The following is a 25,050-nucleotide window of genomic DNA, read 5'->3' on the forward strand; positions in this document are numbered from 1 at the left end:
AAAAAAAAACTTCAACAAACTTAGTAAAACAACTTCTTAAATAAAAATAAGAAATTGTTAAATCTCCTCTTCAATTTGTAACTTTTTGCTATTATATATTCTCCCTTCCGATCATCAGGACAGATAGATATTCTTTCTCCTTCAAAAGAGAGAAGTTATGACTCTCTTTCCGCTCGCTTAATTGTTTTTGGCCTTGAGATGCCCGGATTGGTCGAAATATGAACAGTTTCGGACTCCGAGTCCCGGCCGGCGTAAGACTGTTCATCAGTTCGGTTCCAATTCCATCTCCTTTGGGAGCCTCACGTTGGATCGACGGCAAACCTTTTTGACGGTGGTTGAAGAATGAGAGAAAATGCTGGCAGCAAACCTGCCAAGACCAAGAAGACAACAGCCTGCTCGCTTGCTCGTATACGATCGTGGATTATAAGCTGAAACAGTATGTTTCTCTCACACCAAACCAACCAGCAGTAAATAATCCACGATCGTTTACTGCAAAGCGTCGTACATGTTTGGTTTTAAGATCTGGAGTTACTCATAGCGTGGGTATAATTTAGATGAAATCAGTTTTCTGAATATTTATGTAATCCAGTGTTTGTAACATGTTATGTACCCAGCTATTATCTAATATAATTCTTCTTTCACCAAAAAAAAATAGACGTCATGTCACAATGATGCTACAAATCCGGTGCAAGCCAGCATATAAAGAAAGGAGGTAATATGGGATTCAAATGACAACTCCACATGTTCAAATCCTGTTCTGAACAGTGCACTAGGAACGTGTCAACCTCAATTTGCAAAAAAAGGCATGAGAATCAATACATGGAGCAATGTGCAACGTATTTGTACCATAGATTCACTTGCATAGGATGAATATTTTTTCCAACCGAATCTTCAAATATATAGTGCTTACAGGACTGCAGTATATTTGCAACCTTATCGTTTCTAGAGTTCCCCATACTGACAAAACATCAGTCAGAATCAGATGCTCCTACAACTGATGACCCCTTCCATTGTAACAATAAGCTGGCTTTGTGTTGTGTTCTGAATCTAGCACAGTGCATCCTCGGATACTATTAAGTTGAATCAGTATAGCTACGCCATATTCCATTGCCACAACTAGTCGTCTGACATTTGATGTCAACTCCCATGGTTGAAATACTGAAGATAACCATGAGTTGGATGCTTCCAACATACATAGGTAACTTTTACCATCATGGAGGATATCAACATTTCATTGCAGGGTAATGTAGAGGCTCTATAATCGTATGTTTGTGGACTTGTTCAACAGTCAGCATGTCCCTGAGATGACAGATATCTGGATTCACTCACGAATGAGCATAATACCACTAGGCACTAGCCACCCATTGTAAGTTGTGACAGAAGACCATGCCATCTGGAGATAGATGGCACGTATGGAAATACCTCATGATTTAGGAAATATGGACATACTATTTCTTCATGAATTCTGCAAAAGCTGATAAGAAAATAAATCAGGTGTAGCTACACATAATCTGTGATTGGAATTTGCTGCATAAGTTATTGATATCAGTAAAAATGTGATTGGTAATAAGTGTGATACCTCACAAAGCTCCAATTAATCGATTAATAGCTTAGGTGCCTAGGATGGAGAGGACTGAAAGCGTTTGCCTGAGCTTCCCATCTTTGACCAACAGGGTTTGATTCAGAATGATAAGACACATGTTGTTCACACATTGCAAACCATTTTAATGAGGAAAGCAGTCTCCAATGCTAATTCCTTGGTCTGCAAATACTTGCTCTCCTCTACAACATCTGTTGTCAAGTTGAGAATTACCGGCCTTTCTGGATCATATTGAGTAAATTCACGGACTTTTGCAACCCATTTAGCTGCCTCCCATACACCAAACCTAGCATTTGTCAAATGCAACAAATTGTTGAATTCAAGCATTTGACAAAAAGTTGAATTAAGTGCAAATGGAATGTATGGAAGCAAGAATTAGCGCGCACATCTCTGCCAATCTGGTAAGGAACAAAGATTACAAAGCTGGAAGGTGGTTAAGGGGACTAGAAAGCAGCAACCGAGTATCCAGGTAATGCATACCTTGTATTGAATGATGATGTCACAAACACAGCTGGGTAAGGAACATCCTTCTGGATGTTATCATAAGGAGAATATTTCCTGATTGCAAGGAATTCCTCATGATCCACGGGAAACCCAAACTCTTCATAATCAATGGCTGTAAGAGGTAGAATAGGATGGAGAAGGGTGTTGCAAACATCCAAGAAAGGGACCTGCAGGGAGAAAATGGAAACTGGGGTAATGGAACATCAGCAGAAACAAAAGAAAAGAGTTGATAACAGCGTATCTTCAAGATTACAGAGAAGAAAACATGACTATATGGGAATTCCAATCTCGAAGAGGAATCCAAGAGCGAAGTTCCCAACCTGCTACTAGAAATGATCATTAATTTCTTTTATCCAAAACTTTGATGACAAATAACGAACATAGATGAAGCTTAAAAATCTATTAGGGTATAAAGCCCTAATGATACAGCTTTGCTTGGAACTGCAGCTTTGACCACAAAATCAGCTACAAAAGGGCACTGCAAGTGCCAATGCAGTCTTACAGCAGCATAGTTGCCAAGATGGCAATTTGTATAACATGGAGTAAAATTGTGCTAAAATGAGAAGAAAAAAAAACTGTCTTTTGGTATGCTCAGTTTCACTTGAACAGCATTTCAGCATCTTGATGGGTTTACTTTTATCAATCAATATCAATGCAATTTTGGTCATATGGGAAGTCAGGAACAGATCCTAATCAAAGCGCTAATATTTTCCCCATCTACTGATTAAGGACTGTCTAAGGAAACTGCGATAGCTCAGTTGGACAAGGATGTGGATGTATACCAAGACCACCCAGGTTCAAGTCCCCATCGAGGCGAATTTGGGTGCATATTTTCTTCTTAATAAATGCCACTTAATTCCCCCTAGGTTAGTCTAGTTTAATATTAAGGACTGTCTATAGATAGCACACACGAATTCTCGTCTTCTACACGTAGATAGTTAATTATATGCTTTATACCTTTAAAACAGCAGCACGAAACAAATCTGGACGAGAATTAATTGCCGAGGCCACCAGAAGTCCTCCAGCACTATATCCCCATCCAGCAAGCTTATTTTCTTGTATGATACCCTTTTCAAGAAGAAACTCTCCACAAGAAACAAAATCATATACAGAATTCATTTTTTTGGTACGTGAACCATCTTGGTGCCACTTCTTTCCATAACCTCCACCACCCCTGAATACACATGCTTTAGTGAGTATATAACCACATGACATGAGTTCAAAAGGCTAAGGCTGGAATTATTTTAATAAGGCAACAGCCACCATGAATGAACAAATATTTTAGCTCTTTCTAAATATTTATATGCCATGCCTCAAATTTTTCCAGGCGGATGACGGAAATTAATATGAAGCTTCCCAAGTTCATTTCATAGCAATAATAAAGGTAATTAAAGTAGGCTAGACATACCTAACATCAGCATATGCAATCACCCAACCACGATCCAGTAGAGTCTTTAACTCACTGCGCCAACGTTTATCCAGAATCTCACCATAAGCACCATGTCCATGAAGTAATCCTGGATTTCCATCTTGCTTATGCTTCCGCGAGTATACTAAAGTTAGTGGAACCAAAACACCATCTTTTGATGGAACATCATAGTATTCACAAGCATAGTATTCAGAGAGCTCATTCCAAGCACAACCAACAAAATCATCATTTGAAAAATCTGCTTTATCTGGGGATTGCCTGCCCATATTTACAGCAAAAGAAGTTCCATATAGTGCTCTTGTTCGCTCATGAAGCATGTTTTGTTGTTGGACTATTTGCCACTGTCCATTCAGCAAGTTGTAGTCAACAACAGCATCAGGCATCTGCAATATGATAAGCTTACTGTAAAGAAGGAAAAGCATTGGAAACATCAATTTATGTAAACCATTATAATTGCAGCATATGCTAGGGAAGAACGAGAAAATCCAAAAACAAAGTCCACACGAGCTGTAAGGATATGAATTATGATATCACTATGAAATCACAAGTGATGTATTCAGAGAAGTAAGAAGTAGTTTCAGTGTAATATGAGTGCTATTCTAGTTACAAATGAATTATAGCTTCCATCACCATTAGGGTAACAACACACTAGTAGGTATGAAACTAGGAAAGCAGAAAAAGAATAGAGCACATTCTTGACTAGCATGCAACAAAAAAATGAGGGATATAACAATCAATGGTGTCATAGAATAAATTCTATGTAGTTTATATGAGTTACTAACAATATCATGAATAAATGCATCTGTTCATATAGCTTAGGCACCAACAAGCATAAATAAAAAATCAAGATATAGACATGATCGGCACTAAAATATGATAAAAGACATATTAAATTAATGTAGTAATGCACAATTGCACCCATAGATTATCAAAGGCATATGAGTTGCTATCAATTCACCACCATATGAAGACATGGCATCAAATTCCAAATATTAACACAAAAGTGTTGCTGGCAAGGGGTGATATGAATTGGAAAATACATAAAATGTGCAAGACCAAGGTAGAAGTGAGTACTCCATCCGTCCCAAAAAGGATGCAATTCTAGCTATGGTCTGAGTCAAACTATCTTAACTTTGACTAAGTTTATAGGAAATAGTACCAACATTTATGACTTCACTTATGTATACTATGATATATATTTAACAAGATAAATATTAGTATCTTTTCATACAAATTTAGTCAAACTTAACAGGGTTTGAGTGCACACAATTCTAGAATTGCATCCTTTCTGGGACTTAGGTAGTAAAATGTAACACAAGTTACAGTAGAGAAATGCCAAATATAAAAAGCGGCATTAGGATAGCTCCTTCCATAACTGCATCATCCATCCATAATACTACTTTTAGAACTAAAACACCTTAAGTGAAAACAGGACTCAAGTAAACTAAGGGCTAACCCAAATGGATCTTTCGTGTAAATGGATCATCTTCAAGAAATAGCAAAGCAAAAGAAAAGAAAAAATAATTCATGATATGGAAACAATGAGGACAATTTAACATGACAAAACAATGGGATGCACTTCATCAGAAACTACATGACAGAAATAAAGACATTGTTATTTCATACAAATAACATAAAAATAGTATGAGTGAATAAATTCTACCCTTATCTGTAAAACAAAGGTTACTTATAGAAGAATGGAAGAGAATAATAAAAGAAAGAGCAGAGGAATACCACAGGTGAGGATATCGTGAAACGCATTGTTGAGGAATAATAATCATAATTCGGTCCAGATACAATCTGACACACATCACCGGGAAGAGGCAGGTCAATTGGATGCAAATCTGATAGATGAGTAGGTACCTGAGAAGTGAAATGAATAACAATCATGGTTACAGTATATGCATAAACCTTTACAGGATTTTTGTTCTTCAAGATATCCAGTTTCCAGATTTCCAATAGGTGGAATAATTATGGAGCGAGTAAATAAATAAGCAACAGATCTTTACAAGGTTATAATTGTACAGAAGAGAAAAGGCTGTGGGAAACCATCAAGAATGAAATTGTAAAATGTTGCAACTTAGTTCAACCATAGATAAGGATAAACAATTCACTTACTTTGATATCTTCAGTTAGAGGCAAATTAACAGAACAAATTCTAAGTTTTCTGCCTTGTCTCAGAGTAAGCACCATGTGAGTATCACAAAAATCAACATCTTCAAGAATGACACCAGGTTCCTCAACAAAAACATTCTGGTTCAAACATCAAGTGTGAGTCAAATAGAATATACAAAGTCAGTTATCTGAAATAGTTCTTAGCAGAATGTATTCATACAGCAGTCATAACAAGTGCTAACTAGCTTAATTACTAAATTACATATGTCATGTATGTATTCGCCAAAAGTATATAATTTTTGGGAGAAGTGCTTCTTTATAGTAGCCACAAAGGGACTGCAGTTGTATATGTAGAGAACAGGGTTTCAGGAAAAAATCAACATAGCATAGGAGACGAATAATTTGAACCTTCCAACTATTTGGCCCAGAAGATTCCACAACAGACTGCATTACATAATGCGAATCAACAAGGACACCTTCTCTTGCAGCATCTGTAAACAAAAAAAGGTGTCCACGATGATGCTCAACAATGCAATGAACTTGGGATTCCCCTTCCCATACAAGCGTCATTTGGGACAGGGGGTCAGAAGCATTTATTAAATACACCTAGAAAAGAACAAATAGGCATGAGCAGCAAACAAAAGATCAAATAATAGGAGCACAGATAAGGGATACAATAAACAGTACCTTTGAGTGAGTGTCTGAAAAGACATTTAACGTTATATATCGAAAATCCTTCGTATGTCTGATATTTAGAAAAATATTCTCATCATGTTCTTCCAACATGAGAATGTCATCCTTGTTGGATCCAATCATGCTGCAAAACAACCTAACCAAAACAGAAAAAAGAAACAGTTATTGTGCAATGAAAAAAAACATAGATGAGCAGATTTATAAAGAAAAATCACTGACCTATATGGTCTTCTTTCCTCATTTGTAACAATATAAACCAATGCTTTCCCATCCATAGCCCATGAAATATTTGACACCCGATCAGCACAGGGTTTATCATAAAGTGTGCCTGTTACTAGGTCCCTAACCATTAAAGTGAAGGAGTCCTTATCTTTGTCATACATTGTGTATGCAATAAACCTGTGATCTGGAGATACTTCAGACAGCTCCTCATATGAGTATCCTACATATCAATGATTGCATATAACTTAATAATCGGTGCAATAGTGAGACAAACGATGTATTTCTACCTCCAAAAACGTAGTATGGGGCGTACAGCATATCTATAGTGCAACGTGTTGGACGTGCAGGCATGTAATACATGCAAAACTTAGAGAAAGTTTTACAGGAATCATATATTTTGCATAATCCTCTTATAACATGAAAATCAGAGTGTAAACTTACAGATATTCGCAGAATACTACACTATCAAGTGCCAGATGGCAAGATCATAGAATCGAGAACATAATTCACAATAGTGAGTTGGTAACAATATTGCAGGACACATCAACTGGGGCAAATAGCAGCCCACAGGGCAAGGCGCCAAGGCCTCGAAACAAACTGGAATTGTGGTAAAACTTTAGTAGTTACCTCCGAACCGCTCGGCCTCCTTGTTATAGTCCACCAATTTCTGCTCGATGCGTTTCCCAGCCGTGAAGTCGAAACCTGCGGAGGGGTCACTGTACGAGACGAACTCGCTATGGAGCGCGGCGGAGCGGCGGCAGAGCACGGGGTATTGCTTGCCCTCCTCCGCGCGCCGGTAGTACAGCCAAGGGCCCCAGCGGACGGGCGGCGTGCACGAGTCCGAGGCAAGGCAGGAGGCCATCTCGAGCTGGAGCTTCCGGGCGAGGCGGTCGGCGCCGCAGGCGGCGAGGCAGGCCTCGGTGTACTTCTCCTCCGCCTCCATGTGGACGTCCATGTGGCGCATGGCGGCGGCGTCGGAGAGCGCGCCCATCCAAGCATAGCTGTCGTGCCACGTCTCCCCGTGGATGGAGACGGGCTCGGGCTTCTGCGGCGGGCGCGGCGGGTTGGGGGGAGGGGGAGGGGGCGATGGTTTGGCGCGGCGGTGGACGTGGCGGCGGAGGAGGAGGAGGCGCGGGAGGAGGTCCATACGACCGCGCATGGTTGATGTGGCCCGAATTGACGGCGGGGAGGGGTGGCGACCTGGCGGGCAGTGGAAGCCAGACGCCGGAGCCCGGAGGAGAGGTCTTAGGTGGGGTTTTGGCTTGTTGGGGTTCGCCGGATTCAAGCGAGGTGAACTGGCGAGAGGCCTGGGCATTCGGGTAACGGGCAACCCGAAAAATTCGATAGCAGTATCTGAATTTTCAGGTACCCACCCGATGTACCTGAGATTTATACCAGTGATTGATGCCGGTATGGACTCGTGGGCGTGGCGGTGCGCCGATGCTGGCATTGGGGCACGGGTGCGTCCGCCACCATCTGCTTGTGGAAGGACGGAGAGAAACAAGGCCATGTTGAGTTTACCCCAAAATCTAAATTTTGGCACTTTGTAAAAAGAAGATTCTCCATCACATTAAACTTGTGGTACATGTATGGAGTACTAAATGTTAACGAAATCAAAAACTAATTACACAGTTTGGTTGTACTTTGCGAGACGAACGTTTTGAGTCTAATTAGTCAACGATTAGACAATTTTTACCAAATACAAACGGAACCCTACAGTATGCTACAGTGTTGTGCAGTAAATCCGGCGGCGCCAACTTTGCCCAACTAAACAAGGGCCAAGATAGAAGCCGGGACCTGGTGTGTGCGGACTGCCGGCCGCGAAAGGAGAATAGCGGCGGGTGAGGCCTTGAGGGTGGCGTTGCCTGATGCGACGGCGGCGGTCCACGGGTGAGGGAGGCGTCGGGGCGCGAGACGGGAGTAGGGCACGGCAGCGTCAGCCTGTTCATTTCGCTGTGCCATATCATAAATGATCGTAAATTTTCAACCAAAATAGTATTTTTCTCTTACGTAAACTAATCGATAGTACTTTTTCACGAACCAACAACAACAGTATCGAACAGGCCGAGGGTCCGGCGGTGGGCGCCTGGGCGATCGGTCGAGCAGTGGAGGGCTTAAGCGCCCCTTAGCCGAGTAGGCCGGAGGGGCTCGGGGGGATTGGGAATCGAAGTGGACTGCTGGACTGACTGGGCTCTCCTGTTGGGCCGTGATGATTAATCATTGACGAATGTATTTTATAAGTACAAAATAAGTATATCGTTTTAGATTCTGTATAATCAAACTTTTTAAAGTGCTGCCCAAAAAAATCAAACTTTTTAAAGTTTAATTAGTTTTATTATCTCCAAATAAGTTTATTATAAAAAATATATTCAACGATTAATCCAATATATTTATTATATACACAATAAATATTAATGATTAATGATTTTTAATATACTTGGTTAAAGTTTAAACTATTTGATTTCTCAGTAGATGAGAATGACACTTTTATTGAACAGATGAAATAGTGGATTATTGGGCCCTGCTAGAGACTGAAAGTTAGAGTGTCGTTGTGTCTTACCTGAGCTCGTCTTCCTCGTTGCATGCTAAGGACGTGGACGTGTGCAGAAAGAGGCTGGCCCATGGACCCGGGTGTGCTCATACGGTGGCTGCACACTTGTCCTTGTTGCGTTGTGTCACACCTCGGACGTGACCTTGAACCGGGAATAGCTAACACAACCTCGCGCATGCGAGGAGACAAAGCGTCACGAGGGCCTAGTGCCTCGCTACTTTTCCTCGCTTGTCAAGTTCAGGACATATGTTAAATTCCGAAAGAAGATTCCTCATGTCGGACGGGGTGGGAAACTGAATTGGTCGGTGCGACAGTGCCCGTGGCTTCCCTTGGATGGTTGTCGCCTTCCAAGGTCAAGATTTCCAGGGCCTCACCAAGCCCCCGGCGCGCGGGCTCCTATGCCTACTTCTCAAGGAGGCTAACGCCTTTCCCCATAATGGGTCTTCTTGGGCCCAAGCACCATAGTCCAAAGTATGCGCACGAGCACACACAACGAATGTAGCCTTTGAGCCCCTAGATGATTAGGAGGGGGTTAATTGGATTCTCATGATACTAATCAAGGGTTTTAGACAACCCCTTTGTTAGGTACTAAACACATCCCCAACCAATCTAGACCCATTAGAGTGGCTTTGATCAATAACTAAACGAAGAAGCTTTAATCAATAACTAAATGAATTCTTTCACCTTCTCGTTAACTAATTAATTCAAAAGCTTATATCATGATCTAAGTGAACACATTGAAAAAAGGTAATAGAAGCAAAAACATGCTATGAAGTTGTATGATCTGCAAGAAGGTGGCCACTGACAGATCTAAAATCATAGGCAACTATATGATTTAAGAATGTGATATAAATCTCTTGACAAATCAAACTAAGGAAGGATGATGATGCTAAGAATGTGAAATGCATAGAGAATTTCAAATCCATGAGTCACCTTTTTAAATTTTGCATCAACAGCTATTACCATAGACCAAAACCATAAAATTCTGAGCTATATATAGGAAATGTGGCGAGAACAAATTCAATCAAACATATAACAATATACAAAAAAGGGAAAAATGCATATAGAAATTTTTGATCCTGTGACTTAAATGATTCTATATTCGTTTCTTCATGAATGTTAATTTTTTTGGTCGTGAAAGATGTCAGCAAAAAAAAAAGCCAGATCTAGCGGAACATGACAATGCTGACGCGAAGCCCATTCATCACCCGTCCTAGCACACGGTCACACGAAACTCCAACCCACTTGTCCACCACCACGGCCATGTTTAGTTCGCCGGAATCGGCGCCATCGAAATCACTGTAGATTATTGTACTATTTTATTTGTATTTGATAATAATTGTTCAATCGTTGACTAATTAGGCTCAAAACGTTCATCTCGTAAAGTACAACCAAACTGTGCAATTAATTTTGATTTCGTCAACATTTACTACTCCATGCATATACCACAAGTTTGATGTGACGGAGAATCTTCTTTTTATTTAGTGCCAAAGTTTGGATTTTGGTGGGAACTGAACATGGCCCACCACCACAAGCGGCGGAATCTGGCACAACAAGCCCACGAGCCCCAAACGAAAAGCTGATACACCACAACCCTCCTAACTGTAAGCGCACTCGCACAATGCCAAATGGGCCCAACAAACTTGCAGACCCACTCGTCATCGCCACTCACACATCCGCACCTCGCTGGTGGCACCCGGTCCTCGCAGTCTAAAGCAGCCGCAACCTTGTCGCTGTCGCGCTCGCAGCCTCGCACCCGGCCCTGCACACCGGAGAGTCCGGGCGGCGCGGACTCGACTCGCCTGGGCCGCCCTCATGAATCTGGCCGCCTTTCCCTCCAGCTCCCTTGTCACGCCTGCGACGCTCCCCTGGCATGAGATGCCATTAAATTCCTCCGCCACTTTCTCGTCCTCGCTGCTCCGCCGCTCGCTCTGCGCGTCGCTCCGGAGGATCTCCCACATGGCCTCCGCCGCCGCCCCCACCTCCGCGCCCGCCGCCGCCGCCGCAGAAAACGGCGCCGCGAAGGCGATGGAGCAGCGGCCCGTGCAGGTCCGTGCGCCCGCTCTCTTCCTTCACTGACTATCCGGTTCCGCGGCTTAGATTTGGTAGGCGCTTCCACATAGGGCGTTGTGTATGGGTGTTCAGGAGGCTGGGACTTGGGGATGGAGGGCTGGGGGAGCCGCTGATAACTGAAGCGTATTTTTGACTATTTTTGGTTTGTTAGTGCAGTCATCGATTACTTGAGACGAACGATAGTTTATATAGAAGCGATTCTAGTCCGACTGAACTTAAGAGTCTATGAGATAATCACTTTTGGTCACATAATCATTTGTCTCCGATAAGGCAAGAAGCAGAAGCAAGAGGTCTTGGTCACATAATCACTTCTCCCAGTGAACCAGGACTTGATTGGTCGTTGAATCGTTTTTTTTTTCTAGCTTCAGTGGTGGCCGGGAAAAGTAACTGTACAGGTTCTTTTTGTTCTATTGTTATACTTGCTAGTCTGGGCCTCTTTCTTTTAAATATAAAGAAAAAAGCATGAGGACCTCTACCAAAGTAGCCCTTGCTACTGCTATGCATGTAATGTAGTCTGTCACATTGTTGATGTGTGGTTATTTTGGAATAGCTAAGTTTATGTAGGAGCTTACTGAGTCATTGTTGAGGGCCTTTTGGTGAATTGGCACCACGGATGTGGACCCAAATCGGGTGTGCCACGTATGTTGGGAAAATTGAGGGAGCGTTTGGATGGAGTCCAGAACTTGCCACACCGTGCCACAGCTTTCTTGCCAAAGTTGAGCGCGTGTTTGGTTCGCTGCCGAACTTGCGGCATGTCGCAGCCTTGCCATAACGGGCTAGTTCATTTTTTATGCCAAAAGCTGCCGCAACTACGGCGGACGATTTGCTCGCCACAACTTTGGCGCAGCCACAACAGCGGCGTGGCATGCAGCGGTAACCATCCAAACGCTCCCTGAATCCATCCAAACCCATCTGCGTCATGATAGCTCAAATAGTACACAGTATATGCCAGGAAACAGGGAAGCTATTTGTCGTGAATAAATTTGAACAGCGTTTCCTCAAACTATTTTATCAGTCATGCCATTATTCATACAATCAGTTAATGTCGATGAATTTATTTATTATATATGTTTCATTGTACTTGAGAAAACAAAGTTTATATGTTTCATTTATTTGAATGATATTGCTAATGAAAAAGGCAGCTAGTAGCATGTTTCTTAGATAGTTAGATACGGAGTAGTTTGCAGTAAAGCTGAGAAGGTTTTCATCCTGCTTAAACTCTTAATACCCTTGTACCCATTTATACTTCATTACTGGTTACTGATTACTAGATGAAAAGTGGTGGTGGTGTCGGGTTCATAAACCCGGGGTCCCCAATGGACCCGCTTCACTACAAAACTTGGCCCAGCAGGCGGCGCAATGACAACACACGTCTGGGCCGGCCCAGATCCACAATAACAGGCCAAGACCACGATCCAGTCCCTGACCGGCATCTCCGACCTCTGGGGGCAGGCCCCGCACTCGCCCGACCTTTGGGTCGCGGGCTCCGCCTCGTCCGACCTCTTTCTCCGACCAAGGATACGCCGGACCTCTGCTCGCTGCTCTTTCCCGAACGACATGGTCGGGGACGACTGGGAACGACCGACCGGGAACGCCCACTCGGTGTGGGCTTGGAGAGCAGGCGGAGCAGATAAGGTAATGCGCTCAAGTCAAACGCAATACCGATGACCGTACTCTGCCATACCTTGCGCACCTGCATGACGGTGCCTCCAGGTCATGACAGACGGACACTATACAACCTTCCAGACGGGTCAAACCACAAACAGTATTGTGGGCGCCGACGTTTGCCGTACCAGGCGAACACGGTAGAGCCTGCCAGACGCGTCTGGGCATAAACAATATTGTGGGCGCTGGCAGCCATCACGTACCCGATGGCGTGAGCAACAAGACTAGGCAGCACATGTATACACTTTCTCTCTGACTTGTAAGGCCATCCCTTTCAACTATAAAAGAGGATGTGCTCTCTCCTGAAAAACGACGCGGCTCTTTCTCTCTCGAAGACTCTCTCGACGACTCGAGAACACAACAACTCAACAAGCTTTAGAGACACACAGAGCATACGCTCCAATACTTAGCATACGTTAAAGCCCCCGTCACTCTTAGCCACTCGGTTCAGAGTCCGACCGGGCCTCTAACACCCCCCCTTCTCATTCCTTACTCATTTGTAACCCCACAGCAAACTTCGAGCACCTGGGCTCAGGAATAAAGTCGTCGACCGACCTCAACTGGATGTAGGGCCCGTTGCCTGAACCAGTATAAATCCTGTGTCATTAAGTGCTAGACCACATCCGATCACAATGCACGGCAAAACTACAAATATTTACTTGTTGGCCACTTTTTGCACCGACAGTTGGCATTGCCCTCAACAAGAGTGTTGAATTCTTGTCTTGCTTGCTGCACCCATATTACAGAGCATTGCTGCAATGTATTGCTATTTCTCCATCTGCTACTCCTTTATGTGTTTATTACTTTATTATACAATCTGAAAGATGCATGCTTCTTAGTCTTGCTATTCATTAATTTTCATATTTTGAAATAGACCTGATTGTTGATACCAGTCAACCATCTAAATCTGTAAGTCTGTAACCCTATCAGGCGGGCCACAGATTCCCTATGCATGCAATATTGTTCATTGCAAGGAATATTTATCCAATAGTGTTGTAGGAGGAATTATATATCTATTCAATATGTACACTGCTCTTAAGAGCTTCCGTGGCAGAATTTCTTTGCTATAGAGTTGCTTTGCCTGTTTCTCCAGTAGGATAGTGCCCAGCAATAAAAAGAGCATAGACATGATGGCGAGCAGCCATGTCATTGATATGAGTTTCCTATGTCATCGTGGCCAACAATCAGCATGTATGGAAGTGTAAATCTGGCAGAATACAGCAAGTCATAGACATATAGTTTTTACCCTGGATGTTTTTTTCTTCTTCTTCTCAGGCCCTTGGCTGAAAACCAACTGTCTGATGCTTATGGCATTCTCCTGTATATGCTGCTAATTACCACCCTATTCGACAAGAATGCAGTGATTAGATAAAATCATGCTATATTTCTGCAACCTTTGGAAAAAGTCTATTTAACCCCCTGACGTTTGGCATGTGGACTACTTTACCCCCCTGAAGTATAAAACCATGTATCTGGCACCCTAAAATTTGCCAAACCATTCAAAGACCCCCCTGTCCTGGTTTTGGTACCTGGTTTTGCTCACTTGGTATTCCACCGTGGCAAAGGATGACATGTTGGCAGTGGATGCTGTATGCATGGATCGGAGCCGTGGTGAAGCAGCTAGTGTGTATACAGAAGAGTACAGCATGCGTATGGCGTACGTACAGGTAGTCGGGTACAACGCGTAGGCTCGGGTGCTTGGCGGATTGATGTAGACGGCGGCTTCGTGAGTTGGCGGCTTGGCATGCAGCCAGGCCGGTGTCGCTGCTGCCGCGCACTGCTCGCTCGCTCGATCTCTAATTCTCCATCGATGTGCTGCTGCGGTCAGGGGGTGTCGCGGCTCCTAGCAATCGCCGATCGACAGATAGATCAATGGATGGTTCATTGGCAACGCAGCACGAGCATGTAGAGACGAAGCAGCTAGGCAGCTACTGTACTAGCTAGTGCGTGGACGAGAATGGCAGCGACGTGGTTGGAAGTAAAGATGGGGATGCATGGGTAATCACAGCGGACCGTGGCTGATCCACCGATCCATTTAATTAGCACAGGAGCACCAGTTGCGACAGCGTTGGGCAAGAATCAGTAGCTGCTTCTTACAGCAGGAAAAATGCCAAAATGGCATGACAGAATCGCTCACCGACCTTGCTGGAAGAGCTCTAGTCCGCCTCGTCGCCACGCTGGATCTGACCGTGCTGCTGCATGATGGCCTCGCAACATCTACAGCTTATCGTGTCCTTGGGCTTGAGCAGCTTCACCATGGTGATCTTGGCCCCGCAACAGTGGCCGGTGGCGATCATCGCGGGGTCCCCGGCGGCGGTGGCAGCGGCGACCTTATAACCACTTATCCGTAGGAACACGAAGGGAGACAAGGGCAACATAGTGTCGCAGGTTGTTCCACCTGACCTCGACAGCGTTGGTGGACCAGTAGAGGTGGTCGATCTTCCCGCTGGAGTGCTGGATGATGACCGCCATCGCCACTATCGCCTGCTAGTTGTGCATCGCGCCCGCTCGCGTTCTTGGCCGGTGGCGTTCTTGGCTCTCGAGCTAGAGGTGGCCGGTGGTGTAGTGCATCTGCTACTCTGCTAGCGTCGCCGTCACCGTCACCGTCACCAGTCCTCTGAAGGTCAAACAGGCCGAGCTGCCAAAGCAGGTGTGTGCGATGGTGGATGAGGAGCGACAACAGATGGAGGCGAGTCACATGGTGGTGTTTTGGCCAGAGCGGAGGGATATTTCCCTCCAGAACCTGCCTGAAGTTTGTGAATTTAAAAGTTGAAATAACTCCCTGCATAAAGAAGGAAGACATATTGACATAAGAATACTCAAATCAAAGCTACATTTGCGCGAATGCGTTCATAGCGCGGTGGTTGCTCCTCCTGTCATGGAGGGCACCTGCCTGTGTTCCAATCCCAGTCTGGGATGAACCGGGTGTTGCACTGGCGATTTTCCCCTGAATGTGCGCACGTGAGTAGTGTGTGCTCGGTATACGCATTCCCGAGGTTCCTCGGGCAGTCTCATTTGTATTTGAGGTTGAGCAATGAGCATGCGGTCAGTATAGGTGTCCATATGAAAAGCTACATTTGCATTTTTGTGAGACACCGTGTAAGCAAAGTAACTTCATCAGCAACTGATCCTCTGTCCATACCATCTGCATAGGGCTCTGAGGTAAAGCCTATACTAATGCACTATTTCAGATCCACAGTTTGATACTGCATAGGTATAAGATTTCTTGACATAAAACCCAGCGGTCCATCCTGAGGTCATGGTTTGCCTACTTTGATTTCTTTTTGTTGTCCCAGACCTTGAAAAATGATCTATTTAACATTTCACCTTGACATGAAAGTGCTCTATATAGTATTTGGATTCATTTACAATTCATACCTCATGAGTAATAAGTTGACTTTAGTTTCGGATTCTGGTTGACCATCACTTGTTCAATATGGATATGGCAGATGATAACTGACGATGACTTGTCAGCCTGAGGTCTCATGTAGAGTTCATTATCGATTTGCTGTTTCCAATTTCCATGCCCATTGTACGTTGTGTTGAAGTCCAGCTGACATCATGAAAGAATATTTTATGAAAGTTTTAGTAATAGGGTGATCAAACGAAATTCCTGTTTTAGACATTGTTTTTATCATGTCTGTCCTTATAGCAGTGGGTTTACTTGCTGTCAAAGTAGACTACCTTGAGTTTGCAATTTGGCCATTCTCTCCCATCCAGATTGCAAGACTACCTTGAGCTTGGAATTTGACCAATGTTCGATTTCTCCATTGCAGGTCGCAAAGCGGTTGGAAAAGTTCAAGACAACAATTTTCACTCAGATGAGCATGCTTGCCATCAAGCATGGAGCAATAAACCTTGGCCAGGGCTTTCCGAATTTTGATGGCCCAGTCTTTGTGAAAGAGGCCGCTATTCAAGCTATCAATGCTGGGAAGAATCAGTATGCAAGAGGGTTTGGTGTGCCTGAACTGAACTCGGCTATTGCTGAAAGGTTCCTGAAGGACAGTGGATTGCAAGTTGACCCTGACAAAGAAGTTACTGTTACATCTGGATGCACTGAAGCAATAGCTTCAACAATATTAGGTCTGATTAATCCTGGCGATGAGGTGATATTGTTTGCTCCATTCTACGATTCATATGAGGCTACACTATCGATGGCTGGTGCCAATGTAAAGGCAATTACCCTCCGTGCTCCAGATTTCGCAGTCCCGCTTGAAGAGCTGAAGGCGGCAGTCTCCAAGAACACCAAGGCGATAATGATAAACACACCGCATAATCCAACTGGGAAAATGTTCATTAGAGAGGAGCTTGAATTTATCGCCACCCTCTGCAAGGAAAATGATGTTTTGCTGTTTTCAGATGAGGTCTATGACAAGCTGGCATTTGAGGCTGATCACATATCGATGGCTTCTATCCCTGGCATGTATGAGAGGACTGTGACCATGAACTCTCTGGGGAAGACATTCTCTCTTACAGGATGGAAGATTGGGTGGGCAATCGCACCACCACACCTGACATGGGGCCTTAGGCAAGCACACTCATTCCTAACATTTGCCACCTGCACACCAATGCAAGCAGCAGCGGCAGCAGCTCTGAGAGCACCAGATAGCTACTATGAGGAACTGAAAAGGGGCTACAGCGTGAAAAAAGCTATACTGTTAGAAGGACTAGAAGCCGCAGGGTTTATTGTTTACCCATCGAGTGGAACATACTTCATCATGGTGGACCACACCCCATTCGGTTTCAACAATGACATAGAGTTCTGCGAGTACTTGATTCGTGAAGTCGGCGTGGCCGCTATACCACCGAGCGTATTTTATCTCAACCCTGAGGAGGGGAAGAACCTGGTGAGGTTTACCTTCTGTAAGGATGAAGATACTCTGCGGGGCGCGGTTGAGAGGATGAAGACGAGGCTCAGGAAGAAATGAAGGGTGGGGAAAATTCCATGTGGCTCGGTGATTGCTGAATAATCTGCTACTAGGTTTCAACTGCTCCCGGATGCGTGTACTAACCTTTTTCTAGCAATAGTGATCCTGTCAGTGACTTCATGTGGCTTGGTGATGGATCAGGATAGCTGCCGGTACACTTTTGTAACCTACTGAGCAATATGTGGCCGCTATGTGTTCACCCTTTTTTTTTCATAACCAATCCTATCATCTCAGTCACAGCGGCCAATAATCTGATATTCTGATCAAACCAAATCCTTGCAACAGTAACATTATTCTTCTACTTTCCTTCGAGCGCTCTCAGACTTTTTACTTGTCATCGATCGAGAAGTTAGCCAAGCACTATCAAAGAAACTAGTATAACCTTTTCCTGTTGGCTAAGGCCCTGTTTAGTTCCCAAAAGCACCCTAAAACGGTTGTCCACGACACGCGCTATCCTAGAGAAACTCGTAGCCGTGAGACCTTTTAAGGGCACGACGGCTTTCGGTTAAATTAACATCACTTGTTGCATTGCATCCCCATTCCGCACGACTACATCTGCACTTGTTACATCTCTATCCAGCACCCTACACTGACCATCCTACCCAACCAAAACCGTTGAAGAAAACAATGGCATTGGCATGGAAAAATCATTCAATCACTCGAAACGTATGCGCTCATACGATACGGCCATATCCTCTCACGATGCCTATCCCTTCCAGGTTCACACCTCGCAATCAGTCAGTCAGTCACCACGCCGGCATGCATGTCTCGTGTGTGTCTGTGCCTGCCCTTGTTTAGCTGTTCTTCTCTCTCACACACGCAAGCATATAGCGACCGGTACAGCGAATAAATACATTATCTCTCGCGCCATAAGCTGATGAGCATCACCAGTTCGTTTGGGCTTGTTTGGCTTATAAGTCGTACTTTTTCAGCCAACGAAAACAATATTTTTCTCTCACACCAAATCAGTCAACCGTTACTTTCAGGCATAGCTTATCAGTCAAACTAAGCCCAAGCGAACAGGTATGTTCGTTGGCCATGTTGGGCCCTCGTCAACCCCACCGGCAAGCTCAGCACTCAACAGACGATGCCTGATAGAAAGCCTACCGGACAATGATTTCCGTTTGAGTGATGCGTCAGACAAGGCGGCGTACTTGTAAATTGGATGCCTTGGCGTAGCTGCATATGGGCGAGGCTGCACCATATGAGCCTTGTCTGCTGTGACGAGAGCCTGAGAGACTCCAATCCAATCGAATCCATGTGCCAGTTGCCGACCTCGCTCACATGCTTAAGAAGAGTGGCGTGGATGAGCACCAGCAGTGGGTAAACTCGATTGAACGGTGTAGTAGTGTAGCGTTCCAAGACCAAGATCCTGGAGTATTTTTCTCCCATGAAGATTGGGGGGTGTGGGGTGTGCAGTTCCCGATTGGTAGCTTGAGAAACAAAAAAACAAAGTGCAGCAGGTTGTGCCGGTCCCAAGAGAAGAGACGACTGACACCGCCAGCATCGAGATGGAATGATCAGACATCCTGATTATTTTAAGCTAGTAGTACGTAGTACTATCTTATCTTATAGCCATTTTTTTTTTTTTTGGAAACATTGGCAATTAGGCTGTCTGCTGATGGATGAATCAACAAACAAACGTCATGAACTTATATTATGCGACATACACAAATCAAAAGGGACTAGTATGATTATTTGAGAATAAACAGCTGTGCCATAGGTTCATAAAAATGAAATGGTGAAGGCTCCGAACAATCAAAAGGGACTAGTATGATTATTTGAGAATAAACAGCTGTGCCATAGGCTCACAAAAAGGAAATGGTGAAGGCTCCGAACAGTATGCACTTTTGAAGCTATGATTTGACTGGAGAAACCTGGAAAACTCTGCTACTCCTGTACGATGAAGTCCCGAATTCAACGAAGCTCAGAAACATCTCTTCAGCGCAGGCTGCTACTTCAGGTGTTGGATGTCAAACAGGCGGAATCGCTCAACAAGTTCCGCTCCCTTCCTGTCAACAGTCAGACAAGTCACCCAGGAATTCAGATTTGAAAAATTGAAACGGCAACTCGCCTCTCTTTTCAACTCAAAATGCTTACCAAAGCGATATGAATATGATGGCCCGTGTTACCAGGCTCCATGATCCACCACCCACCAACACCAACACCGGCAGTCAGCGCACACGTCCGCCGTCCACCTACCCGGCGCGCCGGCGATGCAGACTGGGGTTCTGAACCGATGCACCACCAACAAACCGGACACGAAACCGCAGGTCCAACCTGCGGCGTCATCACCTTTGACACAGGCAAAAAAAACGTTCATTCATCATCAGCTTTAAATTCCAAACCCACGAACAGCAGCAAATCGACCGAATCCACGATGGTTTCCCACACTAATTCGACGAAAATCGTCTGGGTCACGGGTCGCCAGCAGAGACCGGCCTCACCACACCTACTCCATGGACAAGTTTTTTCCTTCATTCATGTTTTCTCTTTCTTTCTTTCTTTCTTTCTTTCGGTGTGAGAAAGTGACTGTGATACATACACGAGGGGGAAATAAAACAACTCCATTTCAAAAAAATATTGTACGCATGCTGTGTTCTTTCTTCCTTCCTGGGAGGAAAGCCGGCAAAAGTGAAGTGGTTGCGTCCAGAGACGCTAGCGACAGGCGAAAACTACAAGCCAGGCGACGCCGAGACGAGGCGAGGCGATGCTTTCCATGGCCGGTTGCCCCTTAGTCCCGCGCCCTTGTCGGAGCTCGCAGTCACAGTACGGCGCTCCCGTTTTTCTTACCTCATGACTCATGAGTGATGTATAATACTCGCACGGTCGCACCACGCGCATGCTACAAAATGGCTGGAAATGCTATAGATTTTGCGAGGATGGATGGCTACCTCACCTGATGGCGACTGAAAGGGGCGTTTTATTTGCGGCGTCGCCGTCGCTGAATTTGGAGGGGACGGCACAGAGATTTTGAGAGCCGGTAAAAGAAAGCGAGAAAATCAGAAAAGGGAGAAGGGGTCACTGTGTGTGACCTCGCTTCTCACGCAAGCGAGCATCATGAAACATATCATTTCTTTCACGCAGGAAACTCACACACACACACCACAAAGAAGAAAGTTATATGAATAATTGGAATATGAAACTGATTAAATGAAATGATAATATTCAGTCCGAGATGCCCATCTTGTCGTCCGACCATCAACATGTCGCGATGATTGAGGGACCTGAACCTAGAATTAATAAGCAGGTTATAATGCTTTGTTCGACCCGTAACCGAGCTTAATTAGTTTACGCCCTGTTCGCTTGGCTTATAAGCCGTATTTTTTCAGCCAACGAACAATATTTTTCTCTTCCAATAAATTAGCTAACGGTACTTCCAGCCACATGATGAGTGTGACCAATTATGATGTCTCGAGCCCGTTGCTCCCGTAGACAGAAGAAGAAGAAAAAGAAAAGCAGGGAGCAAAGAGAAGCACGAGTTGGATTGTACGTATGCTGCTTTCCTTTCCATTCCAATCACAGGGATACAGCCATACAGAAGAAGCTGCTCCTCTGACCAGACCTGACATAAAACCAGCCGCCGTTTTCTTCAGGCCGCCCGTCTTTTTGGCTCAAGCTCTTGCCAAGCACAGTGGCCGGCGCCCGGCGGCGAGGAGAACAGAACGTTCTTGCCAAGATGCACAACTGTCTTGTGAAACTCTCAAGGAAAAAGAATCGATGCTTGTGCTTTAGGACTGCATGATGGTGTGAGAAAGACCAGGTTGAGAACAGATAGCACAAGGATTAGAGTCTCCAAGAACACATGATTGTCGGTCGTTCAATGCGGCCCGGCAAATCGATGCCTGCGCAACAAGCTGCTGACTTGTACTATTGTTTTCACAGTCTTCCTGTTCAGAGTCAGCTTCATGAACGATTCAGCGTAGCATAGGTTCTGCGAAACTCTCCAGCGCATCGAAAACATAGTCCCAGTTCATTAGCACGCTCTGTCAAAACTCCAGAGCAAAACAGAGGCAATTAAATTTCACAAGCTCCGAGATTATCTCCTGTTCGGTCTGTACTCGATCGAGGTCACAAAACACAAGTCCGAGTGTTGAGCCTGTTGGATGTGTCTAGCCGTCTAGGATACATACAGTTTCTAGGTTAGAGCAGCTGGGCCATGTCTGCATGTTCCGATGTTCATGCCCCTGAACTCAACATTTTACAGGTCAACCCATTTCATCACCACCCTACTCCCGAAGCATAGTATATTGCTACAAAGAACAATGATCGATAAGAACATGTATACGGGGACAAAAAGGTTCAGAATTATCACCATTTCTGACACTATGGAATGAGTGGCATATCTCACATGATGCAGTGCAAGGATAATTGAGAGATGGGCATAGCATAGCTGTCCTAATGCAAGAAATTGAAGCAACAGGGGATCCCGGCAACCAACAATGCGTTGTGCCAGCTTCACATTTCCAGAATCCTTTCTCCAGCATTCATGCCCCCTGTTGGTGCAAAAATCTGGAGCAGCCAGAGCCAGGGGACCCCAAAGCTATGAATGAATGAATTGCTCTCCCAAGGTTTCAAATAAAAAACACAGTGGGCTCAGGTGCAGAGAGTGGAGTGGATGGACAACACAGGCCACTGGAAATTATTATGTCATGTGTTCCCTACACCACCAGAGATACAAGTTGCAGGACAAGAACAAGAGGGAAATTTACAGTCCCCCATGTGCACCACCAAGTACATTTGCAAATGGAGAATCACTGCACATGGGAGTCCAACTAAGCAGTCAAGATTTAGGTTGGAGCAATGGAGCAACGCAGATGCAAAGCAACCACAGGAGTACGTACTATACCCTGTGACTGTGTGCAGTGCCCTGCACACATCCACACTCTAGCGCTTGCTGAATCTTGGCTGAAACTGGTTCAAAAATACTGTTCTGACTGAATTGTTGTGAAAGAAAAACACTGTTTTAGCTGAAAAAACAAGCTGAATAGTGCCGTTTTTAAGGTAAGCCGAGCAGGGCCAGAGATAATTTAGGAGTAATAATAAGCAGTGAATGATAATAATAATAAGCAGTGAATGAAGACTGAAAAGGGCATTGGAAAAACTCGCTCTTCCATTGATACACTTGGATCTATGTACAGTTACAGCTTGTTGCAAGGAAGGGGGAAGAGAACCTCCGATAGCCATGGCGATATGGCAGAATCAGAGCCGTTTCTCGCAAATGGTTTTTGCCAGCTCCGCTGTTCGTCAGCTCCCGTTCGTTGCTGAACCCTGACACAGAGCATGCGGTTGTGCTGCCCCGGTCGTCTGACCTCACTGATTAGTTATTGTCCTTCACTACCCTAATGTACAGTTAGAAGGAGAGAGAGAAAAACATGGTCTCGCACACAACAATTCACACATAGGTGTCACAAAATTTCCCATCCATCCTGTTCTGGACTGCCTTGATCGCCGCTACTCGAGCGGCCGTGGCCGCCCTGTTGGCGGCCATGACCCCCTTGTGGACCTGCTCATCAACTCTAGGCAAGCGAAATGCGTTCTCCGCAGCTCGCTGAGCGGCCTGAATGAATGGACAATGGAACAACCATAAGAATTGCAGAGGGTAAATTTTAGTCTGATAGATGTGCACATGAAAATTGTTGTTTACCTGTACGGCACGCTGAACAGAAGGATCAGCCGGGGGCAAGGGGGTCCTGAGAGTCCCAGAATCCCAGTCCCCTGATCGCTTGTCGCCATTGCGGAATGTGTACATCCCAAATCCCTGCTTCTTGCCTTCGTGCCAGGAGCCTTCGTAGCAATGGCCATTGGCGAAGCTGTAGACACCAAACCCGTGGATCTTGTCCCCAAAGTACTCGCCCGCATAACGATCACCATTTCTGAAACAAATTTGAGCGGCACGGTCGAAATTAGCAACCCGTGTTCAGAGTTCAAGCAATAGCCAAGCAATGGATCAGCGTGTCAGGTTGGCATTGGACCAAATCAAAGCGTGGAATTTCGCTAATAAGCGCTCACCTGAAATGGTAGCTCCCGAGGCCGTGCTTGACGCCGCACTTGAATTCCCCAACGTAGGAGCTCCCGTCGGAGCAGGTCTGCGCGCCGATGCCGTGGCTCTGGCCGCCGGCCCACTCGCCCGCGTAGCAGTCGCCGCTGTAGAAGCGGTAGACGCCGTGGCCGTGGCGGAGGCCCTGGCGGTACTGGCCGAGGTAGCGGCTGCCCCGCGCCCAGCTCTCGATGCCGTAGCCGTCGTACTTGCCGTCGACCCAGTCGCCCTCGTACTTGCCCTTGCCGAAGAAGTTGTAGACGCCGCTGCCGTTGCAGCGGCCCTTGTGGAACTCGCCCTCGTAGCAGTCCCCATTGCTGTAGAACTCGACGCCCTCCCGCACGACGCGGCCGTGCGGCGCGGCGGCGGCCTTGTCCGACCGCTTCCGCGGCTTGTCGTCGTCGTCCCCGATGAACCACTGGACGGAGCCGGAGCCGGGCGAGCGGCGCAGGCGCAGGCATCCGCGGAGCAGGCACGCGGCCCCGGCGGCGGCGGCGAGCGCGGCGGCCGCGAGGAGGGCGAGGTGGTGGCCTTCCCCGCCGCCGCCGCCGCGGAGGAGGAGGAGCAGGAGCAGGAAGGCGAGCGGGAGCGCGAGGACGAGCAGCGGGTGGGCGGGGCCGCCGAAGCCGCCGCCGCCGGGGTGGAAGTGGTGCGGCGGGGCCTTGGGGTGCGCCTGGGCCTTCTTGTCGTCGGGCTCCGGGTCCTCGACAACCACGGCCTGGAACGAGGAGCAGTTGCGCACCGTGGGCGAGCGCAGCAGCGAGGACGGCGTCCGCGTCAGCTTGCCGGCCCCCGGCCCCGCCCCCGCCCCCGCCGCGCCGCCGTGTCCGTCCATCCCTCGCCGCCGCCGCTCCCCGGCCCCGACGCCTCCGTCCCTCTCCTCAATCTCTGGCGGATCTCCGTCTCAATCAAATCCCTAGAGCAGACGCGGGAGTGGGTGGAGCGGAGAGAAGAGAGGAGAGGACGGGGCGGAGGGGTCTCTTATAACCACCGCGGGGGGGGGGGGGGGGGGGGGGGGGGGGAGGGGCGGCTGGGAGGTGAGGTGACCAGCTCCGCGTGCGCAGGGCGCCAGGGCCGACCTGCCCGTCCCGTCCCGTCCCGTCTCGCTGCCGCGTGGGCCCTATCGGCAGGGGGGTGTTGGCGCATCCTGCGCCGCGGCCCGGGCGGGTGGTCTCGCGGTCGCGGCTAACGGACTTCGTTTGGTTGGCCTGGGCGGGGAGGGTTGGGCGG

At 46.3% G+C, this 25,050-nt stretch overlaps 3 protein-coding genes across 7 annotated transcripts; 1 reads left to right on the plus strand and 2 right to left on the minus strand.

Annotated features, from left to right (window-relative positions):
* Nucleotides 1-533: 533 nt before the first annotated feature.
* Nucleotides 534-8,062, minus strand: LOC136542001 (uncharacterized). Of its 5 annotated transcripts, XM_066534223.1 has the most exons (11): nucleotides 7,191-8,062; nucleotides 6,561-6,783; nucleotides 6,336-6,477; nucleotides 6,057-6,254; nucleotides 5,652-5,786; nucleotides 5,268-5,396; nucleotides 3,513-3,916; nucleotides 3,062-3,278; nucleotides 2,081-2,271; nucleotides 1,580-1,886; nucleotides 534-1,474 (listed from the first exon to the last, which is right to left on the minus strand). In XM_066534223.1, exons 1-10 carry the CDS (start codon nucleotides 8,011-8,013, stop codon nucleotides 1,706-1,708), a joined length of 2,643 nt encoding a protein of 880 aa, XP_066390320.1. In that variant the 5' UTR covers nucleotides 8,014-8,062; the 3' UTR covers nucleotides 534-1,474; nucleotides 1,580-1,705. The 5 variants fall into 5 exon arrangements, with proteins under 5 accessions (XP_066390320.1, XP_066390322.1, XP_066390323.1 ...); XM_066534225.1 differs by lacking the exon at nucleotides 6,057-6,254 and having other exon boundaries at nucleotides 535-1,474; XM_066534224.1 differs by lacking the exon at nucleotides 534-1,474 and having other exon boundaries at nucleotides 1,876-1,998.
* A 2,634-nt stretch (nucleotides 8,063-10,696) lies between these two features.
* Nucleotides 10,697-18,081, plus strand: LOC136542003 (uncharacterized). Its single transcript, XM_066534228.1, has 2 exons — nucleotides 10,697-11,163; nucleotides 16,629-18,081. Exons 1-2 carry the CDS (start codon nucleotides 10,930-10,932, stop codon nucleotides 17,778-17,780), a joined length of 1,386 nt encoding a protein of 461 aa, XP_066390325.1. The 5' UTR covers nucleotides 10,697-10,929; the 3' UTR covers nucleotides 17,781-18,081.
* Nucleotides 18,082-22,875: 4,794 nt separating this feature from the next.
* On the minus strand, nucleotides 22,876-24,751 carry LOC136546353 (uncharacterized). The gene is made up of 3 exons (XM_066538330.1): nucleotides 23,793-24,751; nucleotides 23,428-23,656; nucleotides 22,876-23,340 (listed from the first exon to the last, which is right to left on the minus strand). The coding sequence occupies exons 1-3, from the start codon at nucleotides 24,653-24,655 to the stop codon at nucleotides 23,176-23,178; spliced, it is 1,257 nt and encodes a 418-aa protein (XP_066394427.1). The 5' UTR covers nucleotides 24,656-24,751; the 3' UTR covers nucleotides 22,876-23,175.
* Between the last annotated feature and the right edge of the window lie 299 nt (nucleotides 24,752-25,050).

This window comes from Miscanthus floridulus, chromosome 3 (assembly GCF_019320115.1).
Source record: "Miscanthus floridulus cultivar M001 chromosome 3, ASM1932011v1, whole genome shotgun sequence".
NCBI lineage: Eukaryota > Viridiplantae > Streptophyta > Magnoliopsida > Poales > Poaceae > Miscanthus > Miscanthus floridulus.

Excerpts from the sequence above, each read along its gene's own strand:
- LOC136542001 (XM_066534223.1), bottom strand. The coding sequence starts at position 8,013 with ATGCCAGCATCGGCGCACCGCCACGCCCACGAGTCCATACCGGCATCA. Across the intron at positions 6,478-6,560 it reads GAGGAAAGAAGACCATATAG|GTTGTTTTGCAGCATGATTG; the intron begins GTCAGTGATTTT and ends TGTTTTGGTTAG. Across the intron at positions 3,917-5,267 it reads TCACGATATCCTCACCTGTG|ATGCCTGATGCTGTTGTTGA; the intron begins GTATTCCTCTGC and ends ATCATATTGCAG.
- LOC136542003 (XM_066534228.1), top strand. The coding sequence starts at position 10,930 with ATGAATCTGGCCGCCTTTCCCTCCAGCTCCCTTGTCACGCCTGCGACG. Across the intron at positions 11,164-16,628 it reads TGGAGCAGCGGCCCGTGCAG|GTCGCAAAGCGGTTGGAAAA; the intron begins GTCCGTGCGCCC and ends TCTCCATTGCAG.
- LOC136546353 (XM_066538330.1), bottom strand. The coding sequence starts at position 24,655 with ATGGACGGACACGGCGGCGCGGCGGGGGCGGGGGCGGGGCCGGGGGCC. Across the intron at positions 23,657-23,792 it reads CTCGGGAGCTACCATTTCAG|AAATGGTGATCGTTATGCGG; the intron begins GTGAGCGCTTAT and ends AATTTGTTTCAG. Across the intron at positions 23,341-23,427 it reads CTGTTCAGCGTGCCGTACAG|GCCGCTCAGCGAGCTGCGGA; the intron begins GTAAACAACAAT and ends CCATTCATTCAG.